Source organism: Phodopus roborovskii, unplaced genomic scaffold (assembly GCF_943737965.1).
Source record: "Phodopus roborovskii unplaced genomic scaffold, PHOROB, whole genome shotgun sequence".
In the NCBI taxonomy this organism is placed as follows: Eukaryota; Metazoa; Chordata; class Mammalia; order Rodentia; family Cricetidae; genus Phodopus; species Phodopus roborovskii.
In genome coordinates this window covers 61,005,713-61,027,133 of record NW_026126418.1, presented here as the reverse complement: position 1 = coordinate 61,027,133, position 21,421 = coordinate 61,005,713, and the positions used below count along the sequence as shown (strand labels likewise).

Below are 21,421 nucleotides of genomic sequence, written 5' to 3'. Positions count from 1 at the left end.
CAGGAAGAATTTCATCTCAATAGGAAGAATTTATTTTCATAATCAACAGAAATGTTCAAATTATTTTAAATTTCCAAATAATAGTCAAGTCCTTCCAAAATGAAGTTCACTAAGTGTGAACTATAACTCATACAAGCTTCCTGGGTTGCTAGCTGGTAGTGGAATTTAATTCCTGTGGGATGCATATGAAGAAATATTCCCAAAGAAACCAAGGAGATGAAGAAATCATGAGTTCCCTTAAATTCCCTTTATATCTTAATTTCATTTATTTCCATATCCTGTTCACATTTTTTTTCTAAAATAGGCCAATTATCAGAGGTCGTGGGTCAATCTCTTCTTCTTCCTAATCAAAAATATCAGATAAATTTTAATTAATAATTTATTTTTATTTTCTGTACACTGGTGTTTTGTCTACACGGATGTCTGTATGTGGGCATCAGATCCCTTGAAACAGGAGTTAGAGACAGTTGTGAGCTGCCATGTGGGTTCTGAGAATCAAACCCTGGTGCTCTGGAAGAGCAGTTAATGCTCTTAAGCTCTGAGCCACCTCTCCAGTTCCCCAACAATATCTTATTCTTGTGGGGAGTTTTTACTTCACAGATTCCATATTTCATGATAAATTCTCATGCATTCTTCTCATTATAAAGGCTAAGTAGATTTAGGGAAAAATACATTGTATCATGTAGCTTCATTCAAATTTTATGAAACAACATGTTTATTATCAAACCAAAGATAATAACATGTTCTGTTTGTACACATATTAAAATTACAATTCCTAAGAATCAATCTTCACAGGTTTCCATTCTGAGTGTTGATCTAACATATCAAATGTTCACATTCATATAATTATAGTATTGTAAAATTATTTAATGGAGCTCAGGAATAAGTAATAGGAAATTCAGAAAACACGCTGTGAGGAACTGTGTTAATTGTGAAGGTCTAGATTAAGAAACCCAAATTGGAAATATCTATATGGAGTCATTTAATGAATGATATTTTAAAATGCATTGTCCTTTGTGACTAGAGTCTTACCTATTGTGTAATGTTTTGAAAGTTCCCCTGTGTTCTATTATGAGTGATTCATTTATTCTTTCTTATTTACAAATAACTCATTTGTAGGCTTTTGCAAAACTTTTTAAATTCATTATACCATTCTTATTTTCTTTTCTTAAATCTATCACACACGGAACTTGCTCTATATTTCACAATGATTCTAGTGGAAAATTTTATAATTATATATGAAATTGGTAAAAATTGGAAATTTATTTTATAACTATACTCTCTTCTCTTAAGGATGAGAGAATTGAATACACACATTCATGTTCATCCATGCTGAAAAACTTTAATAGGGCTTGCAAACATAAAGAATGTTAATGAACACTGATTTTATTTCTAATGGTGTGATTTTAATAACTAATGCATTAGCTCTATTTGCAAAACGGGTGAGTGCATCGATAAACCATAAAAGGGAATAAAGGTCATTATTACAGTATAAATCAACAACAATGACGGTTTTTTTCTTTATATTGACTTTACAGAATTGTGTGATTATCTTGGAATAATATTGATATGCTAACAGATCTGGTCACAGGATGACCATAGACTGATATGGCAAGTTCTAGAGAAATAATATCAAAATTAGTCTCTGGTTCCCACACTGAAGAAAAGTTAAGCATTCATAAAACTGTGAGTCATTCAGCTGTGCTCACATCATTATTCACAATTTTGTTACAGTGACATGTCCAGTCTGTGAAAATCCTCAGGGGATTTCATTTAACAATTGCTTCAAACAGGATTAGAACACACAGACACCAAGGGCCATCTGAATCTTATATTAGTTAAGAACCTCATTAGCCAGGCATTGGTGGAGACAGAGGCAGGCGGATCTCTGTGAAGTGGAGGCCCATCTGGTCTACAGAGCTAGTTCCAAGATAGGCTCTGAAGTAATACAGAGAGACCCTGTCTTGAAAAACAAAACAAACAAACAAAACGAAAAAACAACAAAAAACAAAAAGCAAAAAACCTCCTTGATCAGGTTTCTGTGTTCTAGGTTTAAAGTAATTACATTCAGTAATCTTTAGACTTGTAAAAGTTAATATAAATGATGTGAAAGCTAGAGTTCATTCCCTTAACAATCCTTCCACACATGCCTTCATCTCAAGACAGGGGAAACAAACTGTAAAAACACTCCTGTGCTGCCATGCTATATTTCTGTTTCTCTACAAGTTTGCTATCATCAGCACAGTTCAGTAAGTAACTCCCCAATTTACATACTCATTTTGAAGAAAACAGCAACATTTAAAAAGAAATAAAAATAGAATCAACGAGAGTAGCCATGATCAATGAAAGCAAATGAGATTTGGTTTCACATGGAGGTAAATTCAAAATCAAAGAGCCTTTTTACTCACAGGTGACTAAAGACTCATCTGACTCATCCGGGCAGTCAGGGTCCCCATCACACACCCAACTCTGGGAGACACAAGTCACATGGTCATGGCAAAGAAATTCACCAGGGTCACAAGACTGCTGATCTGGAAAAGAAAAAGTTTAAAATCAAGTATAAGTAGTCAGAACATGAACAGTAAAGCTTTTGGAGGGATGTGTGAGGGTACACTGCATCGCCATAAGCCACATATTCAGGAACAAAGCTATAGTAAATATTTCCTTAAAATTTAGTTGTTCAGCTCAGGCATAAAACTTTGAGAAGCTGAACTCCATTGTAGGTTCACACAGTCTGTTCCAAAAATACTTAAGAGTTCTGCTTGTGTTTGTGACTACAGTTTAACACATCAAATATTAAATACAAATGTTAGGCCATGTTGCATCAAAACAGCAACGAATGGCTGGAATTTCATCTTCATCACTGCTCCAAACAGGAAAAATATTGATAGTTATTTAGTATAAAAATTAAATCTCATTCTTCTTTTTTTTTTAATCAGTGTTATTTATTACTTTGTCTCTCTCTCTAATATTCCCTTGTTCTCCACAGGCCCCCCCATCCACTCCTCAGGGTGGGTGAAGTCTATGATATATTCTGATATAGTGCATCATGACTCTATGAACTTCCTTCATGCTTATTTTGCGTACAGGTGGCAGTCTATTTTTGAGGGAAGCCACTGAAGAAACACAAGTCCTGGAGACAAGAACTGAAGCAGATTCCACCAAGGAATACTACTTACTGACTTGTATCTACCATTATTAAAAAGTTCAGGCCCAATTGCCTAGGGATGGCCTTAACCAACATATTCTGCACCCTACTGAATTAAGTACCAATCAAGACCATGCCTCCAAAGCCATGATCACAGGTCATTTTGATGGAAACAATCCTTCAGTTAAGGTTTCCTCTTTGAAGATGATTCTGTTTTTCTGTCAAGTTGACAGAGAAAGCTAACTATGACAGCCATCATATCATAATTTTGTGTAAGCATTAGGGGGGAAATGAAAACAAAAATAGAAACTAAAACTCTGATTTACCTGCCATCATGCAGCTTCAGATTTTACATATCTATCCCAGTTCCCTCTCCCTCCCTACCTCCCATGCCTCCACCCCCTATCATCCCCCACCTCCCCACTCCACAGGGAGAGTGATGCCTTCTAGGCGGTATCATCAAAATCTGTCTTTTGGAGTAGGGATTAGGCCCTCCTTCCTGCCTCTAGGCTAAGGGAGTATCCCTCTATGGGAAATGTGCTCCCAAAGTCCTTTCATGCACCAGCAATACATCCTGGGGAAAACACTAAGAATTAAGAGGTATGGATTGGCAGTGAAGAATAATTTTAAAAAGATGCTAAGGAGGATGTCACAGAGTGTGACCAGATGAGACCAGAGCTTTAAATGGTTTACTTTGTCATTCTTCTAAATAAAAGACAATGTGTTAAAGATGACAGTCTAAGGAAAAGGTAGTAAATAAATCAAAGGAACAAGGTGGTCGGGGTCATAAAATAAAAAGAAACACAGTGAAATGGAAAAGTACAATGGAGGACAAATGAAGTTTGTGTATTTTACCAAAAGCAACAACAAAAACTGTGTGATCATAGTGGAGAGGCTGGAAAAGATTGGTAGGATTTAACCTAGATTTTCTAAGGAATCTTTGGCTGCTGGCATGCAAATGAACTGTGTGAAGTGAGAGCAAATATGGCAAGATCAGTGGGGTGGTTAAAAGGATATACACACTGATGGAAGAGAACGTAAACATTATATGTTATAAGGAAATGGAAATAAAACACCATGTCCACAGTTTCATTGAATGTCAGAATCTTGATTAAGATTATGAATCAAAAATGTTAGACATTTCAATCATTTTAAAAATATACCCAGGGTCTGGTATACTTGGGAGAGATCCAAGAAAGACTACATATGTATATGTATATGTGTGTATATATGTATATATATAGATATATAGATATATACATATATACATGACAAAATATTTAAGTCTAAATTTCAGAAATATGATCAAAACTTGAACCCAATCAAGATGTGACTGTGGAAAGATGTAGCTACAGGAGGCAGTGTTTGTGAAGTGAAGAGGAGGGATTCCAGAGGGACAAGGAGGACTAGACTTTCCACCAAAGTAACTGAGATTCAAGAAAGGATCAAGTATAGAAGCACAAAAGCCTCCTGGGACCTCCACAAGTACACTGGTGTGGATGTGCACACTGCCTGTACAGGAGCACACACTCATGCATGAAATCGACATAACAAAAGATAATGCCACTGTAAGGATGGAAAAATTTAACCCAATTTTCCCTAGACTCTGCCCCCTAGCAGTGAGTAGGCAAAAGGTCATTCTTGACTGTTTTACTACATGGTGGGTTACTGACAGCACCTGTGAGAGAATGAAAACAGGAAATGAGCCCTGCCACACTACCCAGGAGTCCTATAGAAAGCAGACTTCCTGGGCTAAGCGTGGGCTTGTCACACTACCCAGGAGCCCCAGTGAATGCGGACTTCCTGGGCAAAGCGCAGGCTTGGATAGTTCAAATTGATTGGTCCACACTGGATGCTATTGAGATGATTGGTTTGTAATGCGCTGGCTTTGTTGTAACCTTATAAAAGCTGTCTGAACCCTGTACCGGGGGTTCCCAGTCCTGTACCCCACGTGGAGTATGGCTGCGGACCCCAGTGCACTGGAATATAAAAGACCTCATGCTTTTGCATCAAGACCACTTCTCGTGAGTGATTTGGGGGGGGGGCGCCTTTCCTGAGTCGGGGCGTGAGGGTCCATGCCCTCCGGGGGTCTTACACTGCTATTTTGATGCAGTTTGGGGACAGTTTTATCTCTTTAGGAAATGACATTTACAATTTACTTTAGCCCATCTGTTTATTTTTCACTCATGTATTTCAAGTCCAGACTTAAGACTCTTTCAGTATTTTGAGGTATTTATTTCAAATATGCCTCCTGATTTCAGGTCTTTTAATCAGAAGCACACCATACCATATGGATGTGTGCTTTGTGCTCATCCCATTTAATGCTTCTACCCACACTTGTAAGACAGCCAGGGAAATCTTTGCAACATAACCTCTCTATTGTAGAAAACACAGTGTCTTTCATTGTAATTAAAACAAGAGGCTTATGTGGATGTGAGGGCTGTTCACTTACATCCCTAAGGGGAAATACTGAAGACAGCACATGTGCAACTCTTCAGAACAGGTCTATATCAAAATATGGGGATATAGAAAGGCTGGCCCAGAGCTCATGGAATGTAGACTCATTTTGTTCTTAGTAAGAACTTAGTATGATAATGTGTGAGCTCATTTGAAAACATGCATTTTTAAAATTTTACTGTAATTTGTATTTTTTTAACTTCAGTGGAGGTGAGAAATATTATACATTAATTGACATAATAGTTAATTCTATTTTCTTATCAGATGAACTAATAATATATTTCCTTTTTTTAAAAAAAATGGGGACTGTTAGTTCAAACATCAAAACTATTACCTATCAATTCAATGAGGGTGTTTTGATTATTCTACATCCTTGCCTCAATTTGCCATATCAATTTGCAATAATCTTATATCATTGCCCTTATAATTACTGTTACACTACTGAAGGTACTATTCTTAGGAAGTAATATAGAGAAATTTAGAGCAATATGAGCTGCAAACTCTGATAGTAAATATTATAATCTAAGGCATAGAGGTAGATACATATATATTCACCAGCTAATGATCCAGGGACACAGGAAAGTATGCTTAAAAGAGAATAACTAAGTAAGAGACCAGAAACAACCTCTGAACAAAAAAAGTCAGGCAGATGCTATGACCTTTAAGAATGTAGTTAAAATGATCACCAGCCTATAATTCACATCACCAGAGGAACTAGGATACAAGTTGTATTCTAAGAGATTCATATAAAGTCCCTCACAGAACTGGGAAGGGACAAGTCCCCCAGACATCAGGTAAAGTGGGGGAGGACAGCTAATGGAGAGAGAAGTAGAAGAAAAGAGGGGGAGGAGAGGAAGGCATGTGTGACCAGGAGGATTGAGCCTGGTTAGGAATGGAAAATAGGAAAGAGAGAGAGAGAGAGAGACAGAGACAGAGAGAGAGAACATAAAAGAGGGAGCCTATATTGGTTTGAAGATAAAGTTGAACACAAAGAAAGGTCGAGGGAACTACAAGACTGCTCCCAACTAACAATCTCAGCTCCCGTGGAAAGGCTATCATAAATGCCCTTCCCGGAGAGTGAGTTCAACAACTAACTTCTCCATGGAGTCCTCAACTAATGCCTGTTGAAAATAGGAGCAAACACCCATACATAAACACTGAGTCGAACTAGAACCCAGAAGCAGGTAGAGAGGACAAGACCATGCGGTAGAAGTACATAAAGACAGCTTACCTGAACAAGGAGGAGCTAAGGGCCACTAGACTGATAGCTGGGAAGCCAACAGGGGACTGACTCGGACCCCCCTGAATATGGGTCTCAGCCAGAAGGTCTGAGCAGTCTAAGAGACCTCAGACAGTGGAGCCAGGATGTATCCCTGGTGCACAAAAGGACTTTGCAAAAATATGCCCCATGGAAGGATAACTGCCTTATTCTTGAGATAGGAGAGAAGCCCTAGTCCCTACTTCACAGGACTTGTCAGATCTACATGACCCCAACTGGATGGCATTCCCCTACATATGGTATTGTGGTGGGGGGTTGGGAGGGGAGGGTGTTTAGAGTGCATGTGAGAGGGCAGAGAGGGCAAAAGGGAGCGAAGGAGGGAGGGAGGGAGAGAGGGAACTGGGATCGACATGTAAAATAATAATAATAATAATAAAAAAAAAAAAACGCTTTGACTCCAAAATTTAAGTTGAAGAACAAGTTACTGGGGAAAAGGATTTCTATTTTTGTTTCCACAGAAAATGAAAAGATGTGGATTCCTTCCAGACTAATATGGTTTGATCACGCCAGACTGCCTGAAACAGAGTACAAGCTGATCCTACATTCCAAACAGCTGGACAAAACAGCCCTACAGACTACAGCTAGGATATATGAATCTTCTTGGAATCCCCCAAGACAGCGCCCCTTACCAGCAGGAAGTAGTTTGGGAAGAACGACGCCCAAATTCCCAAATATTGTGTATTAATGTTTGTTTTCATTTAATTGGACTTTGTTATATAAAATTAAATAAAAAAAAGAAGAAAAAAAGGAAATAAGAAAAAAAAAAGAAAAAAAGTTAAAAATCAACTGATTCTCTTTATAACTCACTGATAACTTAAACATGGGATGTTTATCACCTTTCAGAAAAAAAACAGACATTCATCATTTCTAAAATTAAACTTGTTTTTACAGCCCTTGTCACTTGTTGCTGATTGATTATGAGAAAAGAACTCATAGGAAGACTTAAAAGCATTACTAATTCATCCTGAGTTTTTGAGGGTGATTATGTAAATTTAAAGGAACAATTCTAGTTTGAGTTTTCAGAAGTACCTAAATCCCCTTTCTTATCTTATGCCAGAAATATGTACGTATATGGATAAAGAACAAATTCCCCCAGAAGATCATTACATTTCAAGTAATATGCTTAGATGGCTTCTTTTTATTTTATTTTTTCAACTGTATTTTTAAATTATTTTTATGTATGTGTTTGTAAGCTTATATCAATGTATGTGCTTCACATGCATGAAGGTACCCTTGGAATCCAGAAGAGGGCACTAGATCTCTCTGAAACTATATTTATAGATATTCATAGGCTGTCATGTTTTTGATGGGCACTGAGCCTGGGTCCTCTGCAGGAGCTCATAAGAACTATCTCTCCAGTCCCTTGGCTTCTTTCTTGATAGCTTCTTCTAATGTCATTTGACCACTCCCTCTTCAGTTGCAGTTTCAACTAGCCCTTAATTGACTTCAAATCCCTAGCTAACCAAGATGGTTTGCTTATAAGTAATGTCATTTACCATGTTAAATATAATGGTTTACTAATGTGTAATGCTTATCCGGTGAGTAGGCTTTGTGACCTGGAAAGCAGGTTCCAACACTCAAAGATTACTCAAAGACCAGCAAGGCAGCTCAGCCATTAAAGAGCTTGACACAAAGCTGGAAAGACCTGAGTTCTAACAGAGGACCAACAGGGCAATACCTTTTCCTTGTTTCATTTTTGTAAAACAGGATCTCATCATGTACCTTTGTTGAACTTGGACTTGTTAAAATTACCATCTGGTTTCAAACTTGTGGCAATCTTGCCTCAGTCTCTTTATACTCCTCTTATGGAAACATCTTTTATTCCCACTGTCCATAGTCATGAAACACTTTAGTGCAAACATCCAATACTCTAGTTTCACTTACTATCTGTGTTGGAACTCTTGGGTAATGAGATCATGGACAGACAGTTTCCTCGACTCTGTATTGGTACTCCTAAGAAGATGCCAAGGGACCATCTGCTGTCCCAGGTGACAATACCCACAGAATAGGACAACCTAAGTTCCACCCAATAGTAAAGGAAATTATTGTATGTACATTCACTGGAATGCTTTTTATTCATAACACTTAAAAATGTTAAAATCTTGTCAATGAAGGCAACATTTGTAAACCTGGGGAACACAATCCTGACTCTATAGAAATGTCCAGAGACCTACAAGACTGACCCCAACTAACAATTTGAGCAACAGTAGAAAGGCTACCACAAATGCCCTTCCCTGTATGAGACTGATGACTCACTTATCCACCATCACAGAACCCTTATCTAGTAGCTGATGTAAACGGAAGCAGACACCCACAGCTAAACACTTAGCTGGACTGGAATCCAGATGTAGCGAGGGAGGACAAGACCAGGCTACAAAAACAAACAGAGACAGCTGACCTGACCTAGGAGGAGTTAATGGGCCCCCAGACCGATAGCTTGGAATCCATCATTGGACTGACTTAGACTCCCTGAACATAGGTCTCAATTAGAAGGCCTGGGCAGTCTAAGGGACCTCTGATAGTGGAACCAGGATGTATCCCTTGTACATAAAGGACTTTGGGAGCACATTCCCCATGGAAGGATACTCCCTTAACCTAGAGACATGATGGAGAGCCTAGTCGCTACTCCAAATGACTTGACAGATTTTGATGACCTCTCCTGGAAGGCATCACCCTACATGTGAAGTGTGGGGGCGGGATGGGAGGAGAGCATGGCCAGGGGAACATAGGAGGATGGGAGGGAGGGTAGGAGGGAGAGGGAATTGGGATTGATAAAATAAGAAACATAAATAAAAATAATAAAAAAAAGACAAACATTGCAAAAACACATGTTGCATATATTCTTGTGGAATCTGAAGAAGCTGGTCCCATAAAAACTAAAGATAGAACAGTGCTTATGAGGAAGTACAAAATGGGTCCAAGAGGAGAATTGGCCAACAAGTACAATGTTATACTTGGATGGGAGAAATAAATTATAATATTTTGCTCTCTGTGGGGGGCTAATATGGTTAGTAATAATGTATTATATCCCTACAGGGGATAATTAAAAATGATGTCCATATAAAGACATCCTGAAGCATTGAGAGGATAGATAGGATAATGCCATGCATCCATAACTTTACACACACACACAGTTTGTTTCAAAAAGTCACATCACACTCACATAGTGCATAATTGTGTGATATTCAACTTTTCAAAACAAAGAACTCAATGTAAAATATAAAACTAAGTTCTCCCAAGGTCACAATAAAAACCCTAAGTAGTGCACATTATACTGCCTAAGATTAAAGCATCCAAGAAAGCTAAAAAAAAAAATATTAAAGGGAGTTGATGTTTTCCACCAGGGTCTCTTGTAACTAGTGTGCAATAGCAATTTAGAAAAGTATGTTAAAGGCTGCTTGGACTATGTTTGTTGTTTTTGAAGCATCCTTTCTCTGAGAATATTGTAACTGTGAATGTGAGATAAAATGTAATTCACCATTTTATGCTGTTTGAAATTGGTGTATTTTGAAAGACATAAATGAGGCAGATACATTAAAAGTTGTCTATAGTTTTGTTTTGTTTTGGCCAAGGAAAGTGAGTAGATGCCTAAAAGTCAATCTTAAAGACCATGCAGTTATAATACAGGTCATTATTTGTTCAATCAACCCTGAAAACTTTATGTAGGTAAAAATTAGTAGAGTTCCAAATACTGTAAAATGTCTATTTAAATAGCAGGAGATGAGATATAAGATGGAACTAACAGTTCTCATTGTCATTTGGAAAGCTTGTGATAATTGAGGAACATAATTACTTTGCTGACATATGTGCATAAGCCAACACAAAATATATACAAAAATTCCTAAAGTTTGAAATTGGCTTATGACTATGCCCAGAGCTGTGTCATCCTTGAGGCTAGAATAAATGGCGACAAATCATTCAAGAAGTGAAATTCAACCAGATGCCTCCATGATTGATTGATTACTAATGGCACTCCAGACACATTCACATCTAGGTGCATGTACCCTACAAACCCACCACTTAACAAAGTAAAAAGAACATTGCAAGCACAGTTCAAGGAAAGTTTTTGCAGTAGGAAGTTTCATCTGGATATTTAGGGGAGGACACATAATAATCATGAAGTATATTGCAAAATATAAGAAAAAAATAGCAATAATGTCATCTCATAGTTGAAATCTGATGAAGTGGGCACCAAGTTGCTGGAGGATTCTAGAAGCTAGAAAAGCAAAGAAGACACAGTTAACCATTAGCCTTACAAAAGACTCAATCTTGACCAATAGTTTAGACTTCAGACTACCAAAACTATAAAACTAGGTGGCACAGAGATGCTGAGCTAATTTACTATGAAACAACAAACAACAAACAAATCTCAAAAAAGGCCCTAGGCCCACATCATTTCAAGATACAAGAAAAGTAACTCTGAGTAAATTAACTTAAAACAAACAAATTGCTAGATATTTTACCATGAAGTTAGAGCGATTTTCTATTTAGTCACATTCTCTAGATTAAATACTAAATTAAATTCCCTTTCTTCTCTTTAATGTCAAATGTTAGTTAAAATACATCTAAGGAAGTCAGTGATGATCTCCTCAGAATCACATCACAGAACTGTATGAAAAACATTAGAATATTAAAAAAACCATCACCTCCAATAGTTGGGAAAGTTGTGTGTGTGTGTGTGCAAAAATGGGTGTACCTATGTGCACATATTTATTTGTACATGTATGCACATGTGCTTGTATGATATTTGTGTGTATACACATGTATGGTTTTTATTTTTGTAGATCAGGAAATACATAATTCTGATTATGTCAATTATGACAATTAGTCCTGTGTCTTTGAGCTACCTATATTATTATCAATTTCTCAATTATTTTCTGCCTTACTAAGCATACAGTGATTTTGGAGTTGCAAATGACAACTCATTTGTGCTTACACAAACATCTTACATATAACCAAAATGAATCTGAAAGTAAAAGACCTACATTATTTCTAGGAAGAGCCTTTGCTATTTTGTCATGCTTGCCTTAATGAGCATGAGGAAATTCCTCTGTAAACAATAAAATTTCACATTTTATTTTCCAAGAAAAGATTGAGAATTTGTTTGAACATTTACAAACTGATAGGCTTCTTGTTTTTTTTCCCCAAAAAAATCAGTCACTTGTTCTGAACTTAAAAAAAAAAGAAATATCACACACACACACACACTCACACACACACACACACACACACACACACACACCAGAGAAACTTGTAATGGCTTGTTTACTATGAAGTAGAGGATACAGGAATTCGGTGAAATAAAGTGACCACTTCAACATGATTGACTTCAGTCCTTACCACTGAATTGATGCTTTGCAATTCTATGTCCTCTGATGTTTCAGTAAAAACGCTTTATTTGCTTTCTAACTGTCCTTCCTCAAAAGCCCAGTCAGTGAAACAAATAGGCAGAATTATCTTATGTACTATTTGAAGGAAGGGTAAAATCCTGCTATGTCTCCTTTGAAAATATAATAGAAAAGCCTAACTTATTGGTGCGTCTTTGCAAGCTCTATTCACTAAATCCTATGTGATCTTTATCTAGTCTCCCAGGAGGTACCAGAATGCACATGCTTTTTCTAATCTCTGCCTCACTGAGAAGTGAAACAGATGGCCAAGCTCTTCAGGAACTATACAAATTTTCCTACGCATTATGCTGTGTTTTAACCACTACACAAATTTGACTTATCATAAATTCTTATTTTGATGTAAAAGTACACTGTTAAATTGTATGTCCCCATTTTTCAAGATTCCAAATATATTCATTATTTGACAAACAGGTTCTCCTTTCACACATAATAGTTGGCTTATGAGAAAAGTATGTAAACTGTGAATATTAATATTAGTGTGATATGGGTTCAATTATAGGCTTAGTTGTGTGTTGTTGGAAGAATACCAGAATGGAACAAGTGACACAGGGGACAGCTACAATCAAGAGTAGGTTGACAGTGAGGGAAGAAGACATGCACAGAATGTTGCCTATTACCACCAATTTGTATCATTTTGGAAAGAAGAAAACTTATTCTTAGTGTGAAGGCAGCAAATGTAGCACATGGGCATCTGGCCCAGTGATTGCTAGAGTTAACTGGCTGAGATAGAATGTCTGCTATGATTCTCCAAACAAAACAATCTTTCTTTCTTCTTTTTCTCCTCCTTCATCTTCCTACATTGAGAGAAATAACTCTCCTGCCTAACTGTAGATTGAGCATCAGACATCTTAGACAGACAAGCTAGCATGAAGTTGGCCAAGGAATGAAGATTTACACAATGACAGTAGGCAGAAAGTGATTCAACACATGGGTCTAGCATGTTCTTGCCCTACCCTGAGAACATTAAGATTCTACTACCAAAGACCAGGAAAGCATCTCGAAAATGGACTGCTTTAAGCTTTATTTCTCTATTCTTTGAAAATTTCAAACATTAAGACAATGCATTTTGAACATAGTTACCTTTCATGTCTCTCCTTCAACTCCTCCCAGCACTCCTGGGCCCCAATCAAATTCTTATCCCTTTCCTATATCTTCAATATATAGCCTACTAAGTGCAATTTTAGTGTTGTCCACATGCAAATTGGTGTAGGGCTGACCACTGGAGCATGAGTAAGTAACCTACCAGTGGGAAGAAAAGTGACTCCCCCTCTCAAAATGCTTACAGCTACTCAATATAATTTGCATACTGTCTCAATGTAAGATGATGTTTCAAACTCTGGGAAGTTGTTACAGGGTATCATAGTGTAGTGATAAGGGCACATTAAGGCATTTATATATTGAGACTTTATGTGCGAAAGACTGATAAGAAATAACTTTGAATATTGACTTTCTCATGTTTGGATATAATTTATTTATTTATGGCATACTGCTGGTGTGTTTGTTTTAAACCACATTCCCTAGTCAATATTTTAATTTGATTTTCCAAATATTTAATTACATTTCTTAATCTTTATTAAGTTGGTAGATTTTGAATTTTGTGTGTGTTGGGGAATAAAGTAATTCATGCTATAAATAGTAATACATTATTGGATGTCACCATATGACACATGCTAAATTAAATGTTTTGTATATATTTTAATATTCATAGAAATAGATTTTTGGGATATTACAAGTCAGAAGCAACTGGAAAGTGAAAGTACTGATTTAACACTACTGTCAAGGACTAAGTGCAAACACACCTCTTACTGAAAGACAACTATCGAAGTCATTCAGAGGTTCTTTTGTCAAATTAGATTGCTCTTCATTTGAAAGGCTAACATGTGTTCTAGGATTGTATGTAGTAATTCTGACATCCATGTGATAAAGAACATCAGTTCTATTTCATAAATGATAACTCTAAACTATTAAATCAACCCCAAATTCCCCATTCACACAGGAATGCTACCTTACACTACCCAGATTGTCTTCCACACTTTCTTCCCAAATTTTTCCTTTCTGCTTACTGGCAATTATGATTGATTTTTTTATGTTTTTAATTTTATATAATTATTATTTTATTTGAGTGATAGCACACAAAGACCACAGTGTGAAAGTGGAGGTCAGAGAAAAACTTGTATGAGTTAGCTCTGTTTTTCTATCACATGAAGTCCTGAGATTGAATCAGGGGATTAAGCCTGGCATTAGTACCTTTACTGGGGAAGCATGCCCTAGGCCACTGCTTCCTGATGGTTATAGATCAATGTATCTATGTTTCAGCTCTACAAAGATACCTTAAGAGAAGTAACCGTTAGCTATAAGTTATGGAAACTATAGTGAATGAAAGAGAAAAGAAAGTCAGGAAAAGATGTTCAGATAAAAAGACAGCAGTCACATCAGGAATCACCAGGCTCGGGTCTTTTCACCTGTTATTTTGAAACTCTTTATAGAAAATTATGAAACAGTAATTTTCATAGACTGCCTACCTGTTTGTAATCATATATCCAAATCACAATCATCAAGCAAGAAACATCATTATTATTTGATTTGGTAGGAAACATGGAGTCTTACTGGGGTGTGTTTGTGTTAATTACTTACAAAATATGAAGGGAAGTTTAATAGGTATCTCAAACGTAATGATAAGAAACCCTGGTAACTAAACATTTCTTTAAAGAAGGTGCATGCCGTGAGAATTTAAATGAAGCCTCTTGAAAGTAATTGTTACTCCATCCAAAGAAAAGATTTACTGTAATATTTTAATGTTAATATGTAATTAGAGAAGGTAGCCCTGGATGCTCCATGGTATAGTACTTGTTATTCCATCCAAGGAAAAAATTTAATGTTAACATTTTAATGTTAATATGGAATTTGAAAAGGTAGCCATGGGATACCACATGAAATATAAATTAAATTCCCAACAATACCAGGAGCACATACAATTGAATACATTTACTCATGCTGTACCATAAGAAAAATATTGTGGAGAATTGAAGAGTTGATGGAGTGTCATGACTTTCAATAGCACAGTATAGCCAAGATGCAAGTTGTGTATGAATTTAAAAAGTGTTTCATTAATTTGTTGTCTTAAAATTTTTCCTTCAAAAAATAAATGTACTTAGACTATGAATCAGATAAGTCAGTGACAGCAAATGCTTGGTGTGTCCTAAAGACAGGTTTCATTTTAGTATTTGTCATATAGTCTTAAATCTACACACATACACAAACAAACACACTCATAATACATTGACTTAAAATGCTTGAGTATAATGGTCATTATGTGCCTATATCTGTCAATCTATTCATATATCTCAATTTTTCCTTCAAATCTATACATGATATAAATATTTATATACCTTTAAAGAAATTTGTATAAACATTATATGTAATAATATATATGTATATATATGAATTTCATATATGTGTGTGTCTGTGTGTATGTGTGTGTCATTTTCTAGTTCCTTCTTTAGTTAAATACAACAGAATGTACCACAAAATCCTATTTAGTTTATTTATTTTTTTAATTGTAATCATTCTTGTGATTTATACATTTATGTTTTCTCATCACAGCCTTATAAAATTTAGAATAATTCCTAAATTTTTTAAATTAGAATAATTTCTAAACATTTTCTTAATATAAATGAGAACCAAACATACTTTTCAAATTATAATGAACCAAACTTTGAAGTTACTGTGAGTGGATGGTCTTCTCTTTGATGAAGGAATGGGTAAATCTTGAAACCATTGTCTTGTTAATATCAGTTAGTGTAGCTAAACACTTATCCTTTGAAAGGAAAGAGGACAACAAACCCGAGGATGTTTCCCTCAAGCTATGCTTTACTGTGTGATATCCTGGCACTGATCACTAGAGAGATTATCTCAATGGGATTGGGAGAAAGTCTGTAATCTAACAGGAGAGCCAAAGTAAAGTCCATTGAAATCTCATGATGGTTCATAACATCCACTGAAAATGACTGCTGTGTGGCTAAAGTGAGAATCTTCCACTGTGCTTAAAAAACTTCCGTGAAGTATTGGAAATGTTTAATTACATCCAAATTATTAAAGAGACAGCTAATGAGAAATAAGGATGTTAACATTTACTTGATAAAGATTAAAGAAATGATTTGTTAAATGCTGTGACATATATCTATTAAATTCACGAGCTCCTCTTATAGTGTTCTAAATTTAAAGACTAAATTAATTTTTATCTTGCAATTTAGCAATGATTAAGTTAACATAATATCTCACTATGTATTTAATTATATCACTTAGTAATTATTATTCATTATACATATTTATGCTCTTATTCCCAAGGATATTTATCACTTTTTTCATCTGGTATTAAAAACATGATTGTGTAAACATTATAATCTATCTTAGACCTTTGTCAATTAATTTTTCAATTAATTCTCATTGTTTAACTGCTAGCAATGGGATAATTTATTTAAATTTTTAAATGAAATTTAATTTCTTGCTGGATTTCTGGAATATATTTAATGCTAGCCTAAATGTAAAACCTTACTCAATTAAAACACAGAAAAGAGCAAAAAGTTGGGGCAGTGATGCAAAGGGAATGTTTGCTTCTTACTGAGGGATAAGAAATGTAATAATTACATTTCCAGGTTAGAGACTCTGGATTGCTGTTAACATCACCTTATCATCACTTCCAAGTATCCCCATTTTCTTAGCAGGCCTTTAGTTATGGCACTGATATACTTGGCAGGACATTCATTCCCTCCAATCAAGCTAATTGAACCATTGGTAGGCACATGACATAAGGCAGCCAGTAATGGGAATGATGTAGTCAAGCTCATAGTTCAGGCTGCTAGTCAGCAACTTGAAAAGAAGGCTACACCTCTGATTGTAAGAAGGAAAATGTCAATCAGAATAATACAAGAAGACTTTATGTTCTTGTCTAGAATCCAAATTGTGAGAATAAAGCACAATGTGATAATGGCCAAGGTACTGACCTAAGTCCACAGTCAAGTATTTCCCATGTATAGCCAAATGACTGAAATTTTTGATTGATTTTCTTTCTATTTAACTCCTTAAGTAAATACTAGGAAAATAACAATAAGTAGAGCATATAAACTTATATTACTTAAAAACAAATATAAACACACTGTATGTCTCCAGAGACTTTGAGTAAAGGAAACTGTAATTTTGAGATGTTAGAAATAAGTACAAATTTTCACGAATGCCACATCTAAATTGAATTGAAAAGAACTCTGCAAACAACAGCAACAAAAACTATGGAAAGGAAGAGCAAATCTGTGCAGAGGCAGAGAATATTCATTATATATATATATATATATATATATATATATATATATATATCTTGTTTTATTTAAAACTCATACTATGTGCTTACTTTATAACAATGAATCATGAGTACTAATTCTCTGATGTGAATTCCAACACTGTAATGATCTCCAAAGCTAAGTGGAGGACTTATGGAAAAATATTCTGTGGAAGAATCCTTTTGTACATTGCTCTCATTAGGTTAATGAAGAACTGATCAATAGCTAGGAAGGAAGAGGATAGATGGGACAACCAGACTTGGAGTGCTGGGGAAAAGAAATGGTTGGGTCACTAGCCAGACTCAGAGGAAATAGGATATATAGAAGATCAAGTAACAAGCCATGATCTATGTGGTAGCATTTAAATCAAATATGTGTTAATTTAAGCTGTAAGAGTTAGTTAGTAACAACTCTAAGCTATCATCTAATCATTTATAATTAATAATAAATCTGTGTCATTTACTGGTCATCTCCTCTAAAAATCCAGACTACAAATGGCATCCAATTAGAGTTCAAAGGGTGTATTGCTTTGGGGAAGATGTTATGCTTTTGTTCCCACAAAAAACAAAGGCTGTGGATTCAATCTAGGCTAAAGATTTGATCAGGAAAGACCCACTGAATATTCTAGCTACAGATATAAAGAAAGAAACCTAGATATACTATAAGACAAGTGTTATATATTTTATCTACTCAAACATAAAACAAAAAAAAACATCTTTGGCTAATTTGTGTACAACATAAAGTCTATATTTGTATTAATGCAAACGTGTATGTTATCTTTAAAAAATTATGTATTTTTCAGAGCAAGAGGACCAGGCACCAATGAAAATGGATGGCCCAGGTGATCCAACATTTCAAAGGGCTTCTGTTACAATTTCCTAAGAGTTCTGCATACAGAACAGCTTCAACACTGCTGGCTGATATGGTCCAACCTCAGCTATTACTACACCCAGGACTTTACCATAATCCTGATTTTCTTAGGGTCCCCCTAAAATTACAACATCACCAGACAAGAGGAGGGTGTCTAGAGAAAATAATGCCTTCATTCCCAAGAGATGGGTTATGGATGTTTGTCATCTTTTGAGAGGTGGTGATTACAAGTTGTTATTTATCATGGTCAAGGAAAGAGTTGGACAGAGTTTCAAGATTCTTTTTCTGAAGGAAAAGGGAGGAGTCTAATATAGAAATGATGAGATAAAGGGTATATTATCAAATCTACTTTAATCCCAAAAGCAAAAATTAATCCCAAAGTAGTTTACATTGTTATGATTTTGATTTATTGATATAATTTTATTTTATTATGTCACATATATGTTTATAATATTATTTGGGGTATTGTGCTTATGTAGTTCATTTAAAAATGCATTGTATAATTAAGAAATACGGGTTAGTAGTTAATCATCTGTAACAACCAAACTTGTCATATTAGGTGTGTTTTCAAGGCTAAACAAATGTTTTTAGATAGATTGTCTTCAAACATATGCAGAATATGGCATATTAGGCTTCTTACAAGAGTGAGACATATCTGTACCTGACAGCACAAATCTACTTCAGAGAAGATGATGGGCTTTGAAGAACTTCCATATGTAATTTATTTTCTTTGTTGCAAAATGTAGCCCTTTTGGCAAGAAATTGCCCTTGGTCTAACTGCTGACAGTATGCTGTCCAAACACACACACACACACACACACACACACACACACACACACACACGACTATAGAACTTTGCCAAGACAAGTTAGGACAGTCCTTCACAATTCCATGCTTCTCAAAAATCTCTGTCAGATATTCTAGGATTGTATGCCAAAGATCGATGCACAACCATTACAGAGGAACTTTGGGTGACTGTCCAGGCAGCCAGATGTCCCTGTCATTAAACTGTATTTCCTTCTGTGATCTTTGGTTGGGTTAAACACCAAATAGTTAAACTCATAATTTTTATTATTTATGATAAAACCTTATGTTTTTGGTTGTGAGCCTAGCCTTTAACGGCTGAGCCATCTCTCCAGCCCTATTTATGATAAAACCTAAATTAGCTATATAACTTTAGATTCACAAAGATAAGATAGATAATAGAATATTTTCTCTAAATTCACCAAGTAGAAATGAAATAGATACTGTAACTGTAATTCTTACTTGATAACTGTTTTTGTTGTATATGATTTTGTTAAAGTCATACCTTCCTTTATAATTAGACAAAGTGGTGGAAATACAGCAGAATAATCCTTTTGTATTCTATAAAGATGTTTTGCTCTTTTTGGTTTAATAAAGAGGCAACGGCCAATACAATAGCTAGGTAGGAAGAGGTTAGGCCGAGTAGCTAGACTGACAGAATGCTGGGAAGAAAAAGTGCAGGAACACCAGCAAGTTGGAGGGAAAGTAGGATGTGTAAAAGATGAGCTAATAAGCTATGAGCCACATGGAAGCATATAAATTAATAAATATGGTTGAATTTATGTTGTAAGAGCTAGTTAGTAAGAAGTCTAAGCTATCGGCTGAGCACGTACAGCTAACAAGTTTAAGAGTCATTTATTAGGGAGCCGGTGGTCCCAATGAAAAAACCCTAATTACAAAAATAGATATGAAATATGAGTTTCTATTATGAATCAATGAGTAGATTTCTAAATTTTGAGGCAGGTGTTGCTTGACTTGCCTCACTTTTTCTACTATTTTGAACCTCAGCACCTTTCATTCTCATTATTATTAATGTTACAGTATTTGCCCATTAGGAGATATGGAAGTATATGCCATCAATAACTCTACTTTGTGTCTAACTAATTCACCCCCCACCGCCATGTATCCCAGTTCAAACTGCATGCAAGAACTTGCTGAAGCCTGTTCAATCATGAATCATTTTATCAACTCCTTAAAAATGCTATGCTGTCGAATAGCAATGACATCTTAATTTGATTGTTTTCTGCCTACAGACAACTGTCAGTTATGTCAAAGAATAGCTGCTAAAGAGATTCAGTAGTTTAAACCTTGATACAAAGTCTGAACTCAGTGGTTTTTCTAAATGTTACCTGTTTAATAAATCATCAATGTATAATACTTAGTACCTCTCTAAAGCTTGATGTAACTGAAAACAATGGATATTCTGGATGAGCAAGATGGCTGAGTGGGTAAAGATGCTTGCTGTCTAACCTGATTTCTTGAGTTTCACCCACACAAAGATAAAAGAGAATCAACTCATGGAATCAGTTCTATGCCATCACCCACCAACTCTCAAATCCAAGCTGTGGAGCTAACTCCTTACAGCAAAATCTGTTTAAAAGTCAATTAAGACTCTGCAAATCAAAGAATAGGACATTGTTGCAAATCAATTTCCCATATTTCATCCAGACAAGTCAGTGTGTTTTAGTCTTGCTTGGACTGGAATACTGAACATTACCTCAGCTCAGTCCACTGTTGCTGCATTTTGAACACAACACTCTTCAGAGCCCAAATCAAGTGCAAAAGGGTTTTATTCTTTCTCATTGACTTTGTGTTTGGAGAAAATGTTTATTAGCTTAATTGAATCATTATCTGATATCCTTATCTACTCTTTGAGCTCTGTATAGCTACTTGTTTTTAATCTAATTATAGTGTTACATTTTTCCTGTTTTCTTACATACAATTTGAATATCCAAGAACACATAGATAGGAACTTTGTAACAAATTAAAAGTACTCTGGTGATATGAATTTTAACTTGAGAAACATTTCTTTTAAACTTTTATTTTTTTTAAATAAATATGACTGTTCTCTCTTTTCTTTCTTCCCTCCAAACCCTCCAAGATACCTCTCCTTGTTTTCTTT

The 21,421-nt window shown here is 35.6% G+C and overlaps 1 protein-coding gene across 1 annotated transcript in view; it reads right to left on the bottom strand.

The window, feature by feature from the left end:
- Positions 1-2,400: 2,400 nt before the first annotated feature.
- LOC127221896 (low-density lipoprotein receptor-related protein 1B-like) overlaps positions 2,401-21,421 on the bottom strand; it is a 318,509-nt gene continuing 299,488 nt past the window's right edge. The window contains exon 2 of the mRNA XM_051183849.1: positions 2,401-2,531. Coding sequence (XP_051039806.1) covers positions 2,401-2,531 — 131 coding nt within the window. The remainder of the gene's footprint in view (positions 2,532-21,421) is intronic.